General features: G+C 49.1%; 1 protein-coding gene across 1 annotated transcript in view; it reads right to left on the bottom strand.

The window, feature by feature from the left end:
• Positions 1-13,981, bottom strand: part of SLIT3 (slit guidance ligand 3) — a 624,276-nt gene that overhangs the window by 59,803 nt on the left and 550,492 nt on the right. Inside the window, exons 21-23 of the mRNA XM_081232840.1 lie at positions 10,204-10,272; positions 7,815-7,886; positions 6,913-6,984 (exon numbers count right to left, since the gene is read on the bottom strand). Of these exons, the coding sequence (XP_081088966.1) occupies positions 6,913-6,984; positions 7,815-7,886; positions 10,204-10,272 (213 nt within the window). The remainder of the gene's footprint in view (positions 1-6,912; positions 6,985-7,814; positions 7,887-10,203; positions 10,273-13,981) is intronic.

Raw genomic sequence — 13,981 nt, 5'->3', positions numbered from 1 at the left:
CACCCAGCCCCACCGTTAATCATTTCAGAATGCGGCTCGGGCCCCTGGAGAGGCACAAAGCCCTGATTTAAAAACACCAAGTGACCCAGAGGCAGCTTTGGTACTGTGACCCCTGCAAGTCGCACTCCCATTTATTATGAGCTGATCCGCTGAGGTCTCTATAAACTGCAGAGTAATGGGGCTGTAATTTACTGGGACAATGCTAAAGAAATCTGCCTACACTGTAGTTTCTGGCTCCTGGTTTGGCCCCCAAAGAAGGACTCTTGCATGTCCAACCACCCTCCTAAAGGATGCCAGGGGAGCAACACAAATGTGCCCTCCCAGGAAGCACTAAGCACTCCCCCTTTCCCTCTCGTTCTCCCTTACACCTCACAGGGAGCTGGTGTAGGCAAGCGACTCTGAACTGGGCATGACTCATCTTCAAGCATCCGGGACTCTTTTTTCCCTCCTGACTCTTAGGAGGGGTTAAGGCAGACTAGGGAATTTCAGGATGCAGATGAGGACATCATGAGAGCAACTGGAGGGCATAACCATCCCCCGTCAGTTCTGGGTTGCCTGAATCTGGGTCTCCGAATCTCTAGGTGCTCACAGTTTGTATGATAGATGACGGGAACTATCCTCATCCTAAAGGTGGGATGCAGTGGGTGAATTCTCTTCTGAGCAACACAGGCCACTCCCAGGTGACCTGGGGTTTAAGGTCTGGAGTCAGACAGCCTGGGTTCGAATCTCTATTCTGATAATCACTGTCTGTGTGACCTGAAACAACGGACATTATTTCTGTGCCTCAGTTTTCTCATCTCTAAAATAGAGGAATTCTTAGTATCTACTTATAGCAGATACCTTTTGGGGGGTGTGGGTTGATCAACATTCTTCTCCTCTTTTCCGTAACAGTTCCTCCCTTTTCCATTAGGGAATCACCCCTCCCCACTTCTGAGTCCAAGTGGTCTGGCCTCATGGGCCAGGTCTGCCCAATCGGAGTCACAGTGATTGGTTTGAGGTTGAGTATGTGACCTAAGTAGGCCACTGAGAGATATTTCTGGGGCTTTCCTTGGAACTACTAGGACAGAGGCAGTTTCATTTTGAGAGGCAGAAAGAGATGCATTTCTGACAGTACCACTGGAGTACCTGCATCCAGCCATAGAATCTAATACCTACTACTGCATTTTTCAGTTACCTGCATCGATAAATTCTCTTTTTCTGCCTAAGGTGGTTTGAACTGATTTTCTTTTCCTTTAGTCAGGAAGGGATCTAATACACTGCTTCCTAAGCTAGGATTTAAAGATACAATGCAGGTGGTTCAGCTGGTGCAGGATGCAATGCAGGGCCAGCACACGGTAAGCCCTCACTCGGGTCAGCCACAATTATTGCAAGCATCGTCATGACTCCTTCCCCCCTATGTTCTTGGACATATTTGGGGCCATTCCCCTCAAGGCGTTACCCGCTTAGAGTAGAAGCGTGAAGGTATGCAGCCTATCATCCCAAAGGAGCCCTGTGGAGGATTCCAGGAGACACACTGAATTTTGGCAGAGCTTCCCTGTGTCCATCACCTTTCAGCCCATGTCTTTCATGCCACCCCACTCATTAATTCTCATCCCAGGCCTCTCTGGGCAAGGAAAAAAACACTCCCTTTGGGCTGCCCTGGTGGCGCAGTGGTTGAGAGTCCGCCTGCCGGTGCAGGGGACACGGGTTCGTGCCCCGGTCTGGGAAGATCCCACATGCCGCAGAGCGGCTAGGCCCGTGAGCCATGGCTGCTGAGCCTGCGCGTCCGGAGCCTGTGCTCCGCAAGGGGAGAGGCCACAACAGTGAGAGGCCCGCCTACCGCAAAAAAAAAAAAAAAAAAAAAACACTCCCTTTTTAAAAAGGCCATGTCCCCCCCAGTCTTCAAGAAAAGTCTGAAATGAGAGGCAATAAAAATAGATGATAACCTAAGACGGAGCAGGATGGAAGGCGATGGAACACTGGGCTAGAAGCCAGGAGACATGGGTTCCAGCCTTGGTTCTGCTCCCACCTTATGACGGGTCGGCAGCATCTCCTCCTGTTCTCACACCCAGAAGCCACATTCCAGCCAAAGCTGGAGCTTCCTGGACATCCCACCCCTCCATCCCCAGGCACATGCCCTTCCTGACTTCCAGGCTTCTGTCCAGTGCATTTATATTTTCCCTGCCTAGAATGTTCTTCACTCCCATCCCTATTTGGGTAACTCCCTCTGGCATCCCAGACTTAGCCTTGGGAGCAGAAGTTAAGAGCAGTGGTTCTGAGAGTAAACAGTCTTGGGTTCAGATCCCAACTTTACTCTCTCCTCGTTGTGTCACTTGGGGAAAGCTACGTAATTTTGCCAAGCCTCTGTTTCCTCATCTGGGAAATGGGGATAATGGTGGTATATTCTTCATAGAATTGATGGGAAGCGTGAATATGACAATGTAGCTAAAGCATTTAGCCCAGTGTGCAGTGCACAGTCAAGGTTTAACAAGTGTCAGCAGTGATAACTACCTCTCAGAAAGTCTTTTTTTTTTTCGGTACGTGGGCCTCTCACTGTTGTGGCGTTTCCCGTCTTGGAGCACAGGCTCCGGACGCGCAGGCTCAGTGGCCATGGCTCACGGACCCAGCCGCTCCGCAGCATGTGGGATCTTCCCGGACCGGGGCATGAACCCGTGTCCCCTGCATCGGCAGGCGGACTCTCAACCACTGCGCCACCAGGGAAGCCCCAGAAAGTCTTTTTGATGGCCAGTACTGGCTTCCATGCCTCTCACTTGTATTCCTATGGCTCTTTCACAGGCATCACCCTGTACTGTAGTTGTTTGTCTATTTCCTGTTCTAGACCGTGTGATCTCTGAAAGCGGGAACTGTGCTATATTCACTATTTGTGCCCCACCCGCCACGGTATTTAGCCTAGCATTTAGCTCACGGTGGGCATTCAGGAAAGGATGAAGAAGTGAATGATGTGAGCAAGTCATTAAACCTTTCTGAATCTGTCTCCTTGTCTTATAAATGAGTCATTTGGACAGGGTTTCTGAGACTCACTCCCCACTTCTAAAATTCATAATTAAACTTTTTTTTTTTTTTTTGGTGGCACAAAAGGGCCACACCAGGACCACAAGGAGTCACCTTTTGGCTCACCAGAATCGCCTGATGTTCAACAGGTCAAAAATGGAATGGGATTGTCTGGGAAGCGAGCGAGCTCTTAGTCTCTGAAGGTAATCAAGCAAAAGGGCAAATGGAGCCCTTTGCAGAGATGTTGTAGGGAGGGTCCATGCCACCAGTTGAGCAGTGGTGAATAGCCGCATGTGCATAAACAGCAAGCACAGTCTTATTTCAGGGAACAGGAGCTAAAAAAATACGGATGATGAATGATAATCCCGCTCGCTCCCTCACAAGCACACACTGACACAGTCCTGGCGCTAACTGATTCCAGGTGGCCCTCCTGCAGCTGGGGCTGGGGGGTGACAGTTGGGACCACACGCACACAAGGCATGTGGCTCGGCGTGGGGCAAAGATCAGGGAACACACAGATCCCCAAAAAAGGACTAGAACGTCCTGGAGGATGTTCTCTTCTGGCTATTTTTAGATTAGGAGTGAGGTAGGAGAAGTATATTTTCACACAAAGTTTTGTTCTCAAAGCTCCTTGACCAATATCCTGTCTCTGAAATGTATTCATATCCACCCACCAACACACACACACACACACACACACACACACACTCACTCTCTCTCTCTCTCTCTCTCTCCACCCCCCCTTCTCTCTCTCCTTCCTAAATGTCAGGTCTTTCTTGCTGCTTTCCAGAGCACTTTTTGGCCTTTGTCTATGGCTGAACCTTGCTGTTTATCCTGCTTCCTCACCCCAAACTGCCAGCATCCCTGGGTCTCTGGTTATTTCTGAAATTCTAATCAAATTAATGAAACCCGTTAGAAATGTGAAAAGAATATATGAATGACCACATGCAGTTACAGGTACTGCAGTTTCTGATTTCCAAAATCCTGTTTTGCTTCCCAACACCCCAAATTATAAATATGTTACTGTCTTCATTCATCTTTAACTTTGTCTTCATTTATAACAGAAATGATTTGATATTACCCGTTAGCTATCAATGGTTTTTTTCATTTATTTGCCCATGTTCCCTTATAGTCCTTCATGGTTATCAATGTTATAATTGATACGGTTACAGTTACTAGATAGCAGTGTGGAAACCTGTTTACCACATAGTGTTATGCAGAAAAATAAACCTAATTTGTATATATGTTACAATTGTACATATATACAGTTATAATTGTAACAATATACAAATTAGGCTTATTTTTCCACATAATGCAATGTGGTAAACAGGTTCCCACTCTGCTATTAGTTTTCCTCTCTTAATAATTGCACTTCATCGACTGGTTGCATCATGCTTTACTTAAATATTTCCCCACTGTGGCCTGCTGGGTAATATTTAAAATTTAGGTTAAAAATTACAGTGCAGGGCTTCCCTGGTGGCACAGTGGTTGAGAGTCCGCCTGCCGATGCAGGGGACACGGGTTCATGCCCCGGTCCGGGAAGATCCCACATGCTGCAGAGCGGCTGGGCCCGTGAGCCATGGCCGCTGAGCCTGCGCATCTGGAGCCTGTGCTTCACAATGGGAGAGGCCACAGCAGCGAGAGGCCTGCGTACCGCAAAAAAAAAAAAAAAATTACAGTGCAACCAAGATCTTAATGCAGAGAACCCTTCTCTCTTTTTGGATACCCTTTCGTAAAAATTCCTAGATGTGCAATTACTGGGAGAAAGGATACAAATATCCTTTAAAAGAAACGCAGCCCATAAACATTTTAATTTTTCCTGCCTTGGCCCTTATGCAGAAAATGGTTGCTCCCCACTGAGGTAGATCGTTGGAATGAGGGCCTCTAAGATCCTCTTTTATCTACAAGAGCCCATGATTCTAAAATGATGGTGCAAAAAGCCTACTCATTCTGAATTCAAGAAGCAAGCACAAGTGTGTTGGATGTTTTATGTGGACTCCTGGTGAACTAATGACAGCGCTGGTTCTGGAGTGACACCAACGAGCTGCTGAGGAAGGAGGAAATCCTGGACAGGGGGGTGATGTGCACCCCACCACCCTGGTAGACAGACAGATGGACAGGCAAACAGTCTCTTTCTCCCTTCCACATGTTGAGCTGTCCCAACCAGAACTACTCTAATTATGAACATAGGCACACGGATCCCATTGAAATGGCAGGTCACACCCCCTGGCAGCCAAGCTATGCCCAGAACTGGAAGACTGGGATGGGGGGACAAGAGATTGGGATTGAGGGGAGATGGCAGGGGGAGGGGCAGCAGGTCCAGCCCCAGCCAACGAGATGAGCCCATCTCCCGTTGTGTTCAACTCAAAACAGGGAAATGGTTCTGCTGATGTTTCCATTCTCAAGCTCCCCAGAGAAGACAGATAATAAATAAGTGACAGTAACAGATTGCACACTGTCAGCACGGGTACTTCTTTGCCCCCCACAGAATTGATTTTTAATAACAGCACAGATGACATGTGGCAGGAGTTGTCGCTGACACTGGTGTTTTGTGGGCCTCAATAAATCACATCAGCCTGGAGGCTCCGAAATGGACCTGCTCATTGGGTGCTGTCTGCCAACCGTAACTGGGTCCTGGGAAGGATCCCGGGGCTCTGAGTCAGGAGGCTGGATTCTGCAACCTCCTGACTGCTGAATCTTGGGCCAGCGACTTCACCCATCTGGGTCTCAGTTTTCCCGTCTTTAAAATGGACATAACCCTCTCAACCGCATAGCATTATGAGGCAATGACCATGAAAAGCTCCATAAAATATGGTTTTCACTATTATAGTCATAATGGGCCAGAAGGGAAAGAAGTTGATAGGTTTGGGGGCAGAGCGTCTGGCATCTCTGTTCTCATGGGAATGTCATTCAAAGGATCCTCCCTTGCCAGCAAAATAGGTGCAAGATGGGCAGGCAGAAATATCAGGTGACAATGGGCCCAGGGTTGGGGTGGCAGTGAGGTGCCATTCCTGCTCTTGCAAGTGCTCATGTGAGAATAGTCATAACAAATGAATATAAAGTGTCTACCATGGGCCAGAGCTGTGCTAGGTGCTTTACGTACAATATCTCATTTAATCCTCATAAGACCCTGTGAGGCCATTACCATCGTTATCTGATTTCATGATGAGAAGACACACAGCTAGGGAGGGGCAGAGCTATGCCTGGAAAGCAGGGGACTCCATGGCTATCTTGCCTTTGCTCAGAGCTCATCTGCCTCAGTTAGCTGTCCACTACCCTTGTGTAGGCCAGGGCCAGGCAGGTATCATAAGGTGACAAGAGGTGGGTGGGTGATGTGCAGGCTGCAGACTGCAGAACTCTGTTCAACGGGGCGGGATGGCTCAGCCCTGCAGGAATGCAGAGGGGAGCCCTGGGAGGCCAGGTCTCTCCATTTTCCAAGAGAGTGTAGAAATCAGGATTTATATGAGAAACCTCCTGATATTTAAATGTGGGCAACTTATTAAAACTTTAAGGATACTTTATGAGTCGACTCGGCTGCAAACGGATGGCTATGTGTGTGTGCTGGCCCTGCGCAGTATGCTCTGCTAGGGTGCAGAATATAATTGCATAGAATTGCAGATCCTAATCCTCGCAAGGGATGTGCTATGGATCCCATTTTGCACATAAAGAAGTGGGAACTCAGAGGAGTTAGTGATGTGTGGCAGGTTCCACAGAGGAAGTGAGCTGGAACAGGGAGTGACTGACTCTTAAGCATGAGCTCTCTCTGCCCCATTGAGCAAATTAAGAGTGTTGGGTTAGGGGAGGGGCACATGGCGGGCAGAGTGGGCTCTGAGCAAGGAAGAGCAGGGAACAGGAGTGCTCAGTCCTGCCTGCTGTTACCCAGCGAAGTAGAAGTAGAAGTCAGCGCACTGGGGTACTCACAGCACTCGGAGGGACCGCAGCCCATTGAAGGAGTGGATGGGGATGCATCGCAGCCGGTTGTAGCTCAGGATCCTGTGGAAGAGGACACACAGGCTCTGTTGGTTCTTCCTGTTCTTAGCTACTGATGCATGCATTGTCCATACTGGACCAGTCAAAGCAAATGGTTTCTTTACCCTCCCAATTTTTTTTTTTTTTTTTGCGGTACACGGGCCTCTCACTGTTGTGGCCTCTCCCGTTGCGGAGCACAGGCTCCGGAAGTGCAGGCTCAGTGGCCATGGCTCACGGGCCCAGACGCTCCACGGCATGTGGGATCCTCCCAGACCGGGGCACGAACCCGTGTCCCCTGCATCGGCAGGCGGACTCTCAACCACTGCGCCACCAGGGAAGCCCTACCCTCCCAATTTTAATAGACTGACAAAAAGCATCCTAGGGATAAGGGAAAGAGAAACATTCCCCATCACTCCAGGAAGCTCACTGGCTTCATTTCCCATTTTCCTCATATGTTCCTTAGCAGGCTGGCTCCCTAACCAGCTTTGCCATCACCTCCGTCTATTGTCAGATGGTGAGTGCTCACAGTGTACAGAGCTAATGGGAAATAAATGGGTCTGAGCAAAATATAATTGTGTAGGGAAACCCTCACTGGGAGAGAAAATTCACACATCACAGAAGGTATTCCAAAGAGGAACTTCTTCAGAAGTAATTAGGTGCCAACTCCTCTCTAACCACCCGGACAGTGGAGTTCTGACCTACTCTGTTTTCCTTCTGATGATTAAGGTCTGCCCTGTGCTGGGTCAACCACAGCCCTGAGGATCGCTAGAGCGGAGCATGTAAGCCTGAGGGGAAAGAGGAAGGATGCACTTAGTATCAGGCCCATGTTAATCACAGCAGCTCACTGTACTCACAGGGTGGAGAGGTGAGACATGTTACTGAAGGTGTAGTTGGTCAGCATGCCAATGCTGTTGTTGCTCAGGTCACTAGGAAAAGTAAGCAGAAAGGTCACATTGTACTGTTAGTTGCATCCAAAGGGGGTCGTTCCCAACTTTCACACATGCATGCACGCCTGCTATCCATCCATCCACCCATCCATCTGCCCGTCTGCCCACCCATCCATGCATCCATTCATCCGTCCACCCATCCACCTGTCCATATGTCCATCCACCCATCTGTCCGTTCATCTATCCATCTGTCCGTCTGCCCATTCATCTGCCCATCTGTCCATCTGCCCATCTACCCATCCATTTGTCCATCCACTTATCTTCCCATCCATCCATCCATCCATCCATCCAACCATCTGTCCATCCGCCCATCCATCTGTCCATCCACTTATCTTCCCATCCATCCATCCACCCATCTATCCATCCACCCATCCACCCATCTGTCCATCTGTCCATCCATGCATCTGTCCATCCACCCATCCATCCATCCACTGGTCTGTCTGTCCATACACCTATCTGCCTATCTGTCCATCCATCCATTCATCCACCTACCCCCCACCCACCTTCCCATCCATCCACCCCCCCCACCTTCCCATCCATCCATCCATCCATCCATCCATCCCACCCCCACCTTCCCATCCATCCATCCAACCAACCATCTGTCCATCCACTTATCTCCCCATCCATCCATCCATCCATCCACCCATCTATCCATCCATCCATCCACCCATCTGTCCATCTGTCCATCCATGCATTTGTCCATCCACCCATCTGCCCATTCATTCGTCCACCCACCCGTCCATCCATCCACTGGTCTGTCTGTCCATACAGCTATCTGCCTATCTGTCCATCCATCCATTCATCCACCCACCCCCCACCCACCTTCCCATCCATCCATCCATCCATCCATCCATCCATCTGCCCATTCATCCACCCATCCGCCCATCTGTCTATTCACCCATCTGCCCATTCATCTGTATATACATCCATCTGTCCACCCATCCATCTGTCTGCCCATCCATTCACCCATCCACTCATCCTCCCCATATGTCCACCAGCCCATCCATCCATCTGTCCATCCACCCATCTATCATCCATCCATCCATCTGTCCATCTGCCACCCATCTGTCCATCTGTTGGCCCAGCTGTCCATCCATCCATCTATCCACCCATCCATCTATTCACCTATCCACCCATTAGTCCAAATGTTCATTTTTTTTTACTGAAGATTTATTCAATCAGTCATTCCACCAATTGTCGTTCATTCATTCATCTACTTATTCAGCTACTCAAACATTCAGTGGTGTCTATCCATCGATTTTATTCTACCAGCAAAACATAACACATAAGGTAACAATTTCTCCTTGTTGTAGTGCTTTTTCCCCCTGATCAATTCTTCTCCTCATAGCCCCTCCACCATCCCTCTCTTCCAGCATTCATTTATTCCATCTTATCAGATTCTCTCTTGGGGGAATGAGGTTGATGGGAGTGTGGTCATTTGCCAACTGCAAGCTCCAGCTTCTCCCCGAGGATAAGTATCCAAAGCAGTGGTTTTCAACATCAGCTGTACATTAGCATCATCTGGGGAGCTTTAGTTCTCCGAGGCCTAGGTTTCATGCCCAGATATTCCAATTTAATTGGTGTAAGGCAGGCTTGAGCATCAGTATTTAAAACAAACCCCAAACTACTGTGATATATAATCAGCTGAGGTTGAGGGCCATTGCTCCGGGGCTCCCTGCCCCCTAAGCAGATGGGGCATCTTTCAACAGCACTTGCTCAAGGATCCTGGGTGCCCTCTTGGCAAGGCAGTGAGGGACAAAGCTCAAGGGCTCCCCAGCTTCCTGCACCCCGCCCATGCCCAGAAGCCCTGTGCCTCATTCAGAGGTTTTCCTGGGTTTTGGCCGACTTGGAGCCAGTAGCGGCTCCCACCTGAAAGATCCTCAATTTGAACCAGCTGCTTAGAACATTTTCTGAGTAACTAAAGAAGGAGGAAGAAGAAATGCCAAATTTATGCTTTTGGCAAACCTAAGTGCAGCCACAGCTTGCAAGAAACTGAGGGATCTCAGGAATTTAACTGGGAGACCAGAAGGTCAGAGGCTCCAAGCCAAGGAGGAAGGTGCCACAGGTGGCCAATGAGGCCCGGATCTGGGTACTTCTGCATGAAGTCCTCACTGGGTAAGACCTGGCACATCTGGCCGGCCCATCCTTCCCAGCTGCCTCTTGCCACTCCACCCAGAGGGAAAAGTGCAGGAATGCCCCCAAAGCCTGCAGCGCTGCCCTACCCACCCTCTGCATCAGTTTCCTGTGCTCCCTAAGGACAGAAAATGAAATATCCCACCAACGCTGGGCTCCTTACATGAGTGTCAGGTGTCGGAGGGTGGGCAGCTCCTTGGGCACGGCTGTTAGGTGGTTTCCTTCCAGGTACCTGAAAGAGAGGTGCAGAGTCACGTCGGGCAAAGAGACACTGGGCACACTGCCGTTATCTCAAGATGCCTCTCCTGACTTCCCAGGCTGGATTGGGTCCCTGTTTTGCTCTCTCATGGCTCTTTTCTCCCCCACTTCAAAGCATATACTACATCTGTCATCTAATATTTATCTGTGTGATTGCTCAACTAATGACACTTTTCCCCACTGGGCTGCTAAGCTCCATGATGGCAGGGCTCTTGCCTAAAATTGCCCAGGGTTGGAGCCCCCTAAGACTGTGTACAGAGCGGCCCACAGTAGGTGTTCAATAAATTATTTGTTGAATAAAGCACCCACTTTGTACCTGGCCTGCACAATACCCTTACATGGCAGGGATTCACAGTTGAGAAAACAGAAGTTCAGAGACGTTAAAACGCCTGCCCAAGGTCACACAGCGAGTGGTTGAGTTAGGACTTGAACCCAGGTCTCTCTGACTGCAGTTTTATCACAGTTCCAAATGGCCTCTATTTAGCTACCGGCAGGCGTGGAGAGCTGAGCCATTAAGAACCCTAATTCCGTGTTGAGTATTTCTGATATGCATCTGGAAGCTGAGGAGACAGGGCATGTTCCTGGAGCCCTGTGCTCTAGTCCCCAGCAGGAGGACCACATGCAGGATGGGACAGGGGTCAGCATGAGGCCGCACCAACAGAAGGAGACCCCTCCTGACGGGCAAAGGCTGAGCCTAGACCTGCCTGGACCGTGGGGTCCTGTGCCAACCTGCTCATCAGACGCCCGAGCGTGGTTGAAGACAGAGAAGGAAGCCGTGTTTTGATGATGAATTACAAAGGTTATGACTACCCTAAAGAGGGGACATGGGCTGATTCATTTATCCCCACCCTCGCTGTAGACCCCTTTCCCTGGGCTTCCTGTTGCTCTAAGGACAACATAGCAAAATCTTTAAGATGGCTTATAAGGTCTGCTCTCGTCTCCTGGGTGAGTCTCCCTTGATATAAAGCCCTCGTAGCTTCCTCACCCATAACAGTCAACATCCGGCCGCTGCTGTTCGTTGGTGCCGTGCCTGCCTTAGGCTCCACGAAGGCAGACCCTAGGTCTACCTTTTCCTAGCTCAGGGCTTCTTAAACTGTACTGTACATAGGAATCACCTGGGATCTTGCTAAAAAGCAGATTCTGATCCAGTAGGTCTGCCATCAGGTTGGAGAGTCTGCATTCTTGATAGTCTCTTGGGAGATGGTGGAGCTCATTCATGGTCTACAGGCCACATTTTTTTTTTTTGGCGGTACGCGGCCCTCTCACTGTGGTGGCCTCTCCCGTTGTGGAGCACAGGCTCAGCACGCGCAGACTCAGCGGCCATGGCTCACGGGCCCAGCCGCTCCGCGGCATGTGGGATCTTCCCGGACCGGGGCGCGAACCCGTGTCCCCTGCGTCGGCAGGCGGACTCTCAACCACTGCGCCACCAGGGAAGCCCTACAGGCCACAGTTTGAGTAATGAGGTGCTAACACACTGCCTGGCATCCAGTAGGCCCAGCAGCACAAAATGACTGAATGGGATGAAATGGGGTAAAATATGATATGGGTAAGTGTGTCAGTGACCAAACCGGGCTTAGCTTTAGGGACAACTTGTCCTTACCTTACCTTAAAGGTAAGGCATTGGGCATTACCTTAAATTAAGGCCAAGTGACTTTATTCCCTTGGCTGGCCCTGAGGGATCCTCGTGGCACAGAACATTGGGCAGGACCCCACACGGTCTCTGGTTGCCATGGCATGTTGGATTAATGTCCCTTTGGTTCTCAATCTTTGTTGTACACCTATTGCTCTAAGAACTATGCTAGACGCTGGGGGAGATACAAAGATGAACCAGACCCCATTTCTGCCTTCAGGGAGCTTGATCATCTGACTTAAAATTCAGCCGTGTACATGTTTAGATTATGCCCTCAGGCAGAGGAGCTAAGAGAAATGTATTCACTGATGTAGTCATTTATTCAGGCAGAAATATTTATTGGGCAACTGCAATGTGCCAGGTATCGTATATACTGGTGAATAAGATAGGGGTGGTGCCTACTTTCTGGCATTTAAAAATCTAATGTGTGTGTGGGAAGGAAGGAGAGAGTGAGAGAGGGAGAGAGAGGGAGAGGGAGGGAGAGAGAAGGGACACACACATAAAGTAACATAAATTACAAATTGCAATGTGTGGTTTGAAGGAAAGGAACAAGGTGTAGTGACAGACAATGCCAAAGCTTCCTGCAGAAAGATGCAGCCAAGGAGGAGATGCAGCATTGGAGACTGCAGCGTGGGGAGGGCCCTGAACTTGAAGGAAAGGCTGGGGAGGCCAAAGTCTGGTGGGTGAAGGGAGGACAGTGGGAGGTGGGGCAGATCACACTGTGCTCAGTTCATTCACCTGTCAGAATGGCTATCGTCAGAAAGGCAAGAAACAACAAGTGTCAGCAAGGATGTGGAGAAAAGGTAGCCCTCGTGCACTGCTGGAATGTAAAATGGTGCAGTCACTATGGAAAACAGTATGAAGTTTCCTCAAAAAATGAAAAATTGAACTACCATACATCCAGTAATTCCACTTCTGGGAATTTATCTAAAGAAAATGAACACACTAATTTGAAAAGACACATGTACACCCCGGGCTTCCCTGGTAGCGCAGTGGTTAAGAATCCGCCTGCTAATGCAGGGGACACAGGTTCGAGCAGTGCAGAAAGTGCAGAATGTCCCTGGTGACCTGGCAGGGGACACAGGTTCGAGCCCTGGTCCAGGAAGATCCCACATGCCACGGAGCAGCTAAGCCCGTGCGCCACAACTACTGAGCCTGCGCTCTAGAGCCCAAGTGACACAACTACTGAAGCCCACGCGCTTAGAGCCCGTGCTCTGCAACAAGAGAAGCCACCGCAACGAGAAGTGCGCGCACCGCAACAAAGAGTAGCCCTTGCTCGCTGCAACTAGAGAAAGCCCGCGTGCAGCAACGAAGACCCAACACAGCCAAAAATAAATAAAATACATAAATTTATAAAAAAAATACATGTACCCCAATGTTCATAGACGTCTTCTTTACAACAGCCAAGCCATAGAAGCAACCTAAGTGTCCATCAGTAGATGAATGGATAAGGAAGATGCGGTATATATACAATGGAATACTACGCAACCATAAAAAGAATGAAATTCTGCCATTTGCAGCAACATGGATGGACCTAGAAGGTATTATGTAAGTAAAATAAGTCAGACAGAGAAAGCCAAATATGGTATGATTTCACTTAAATGTGGAATCTAAAAACCAAAATAAAGCAGAAACAGACTCCCAGATTCAGAGAACTGGTGGTTGCCAGAGAGGAGGGGGCCAGGGGATGGATGAAATAGGTGAAGGGGGTTAGGAGATACCCATTTCCAGCTACAAAATAAATAAGTCACGGGGAGGAAATGTACAGCATAAGGAATATAGTCAATAGCACCATATATGATGATGGATGGTAACTGGTCTTATTGGGGTGATCATTTCATAATGTATAGAAACATTCAATCACTATGTACCTGAAACAAATACAATATTATATGTTAATTATAACTCAATTAAAAAACCCCCCAGACTCCCTAAAAACCAAAGTGCAAAGAGAGGCCATGACTGCAGACAGGTGCAGGGGCCAGCGTTTTGGAGAGCTTCCTGAATGCCTTTTCCCCAGCATCACCTGCAGGACATTTACATTTTGTGTGGA

The sequence above is a fragment of the Mesoplodon bidens genome, assembly GCF_964165515.1.
Source record: "Mesoplodon bidens genome assembly, chromosome: 4".
Taxonomy (NCBI): Eukaryota; Metazoa; Chordata; class Mammalia; order Artiodactyla; family Ziphiidae; genus Mesoplodon; species Mesoplodon bidens.
The sequence above is the reverse complement of the archived record's forward strand: the minus strand, read 5'-3'. Positions and strand labels throughout refer to the sequence as shown.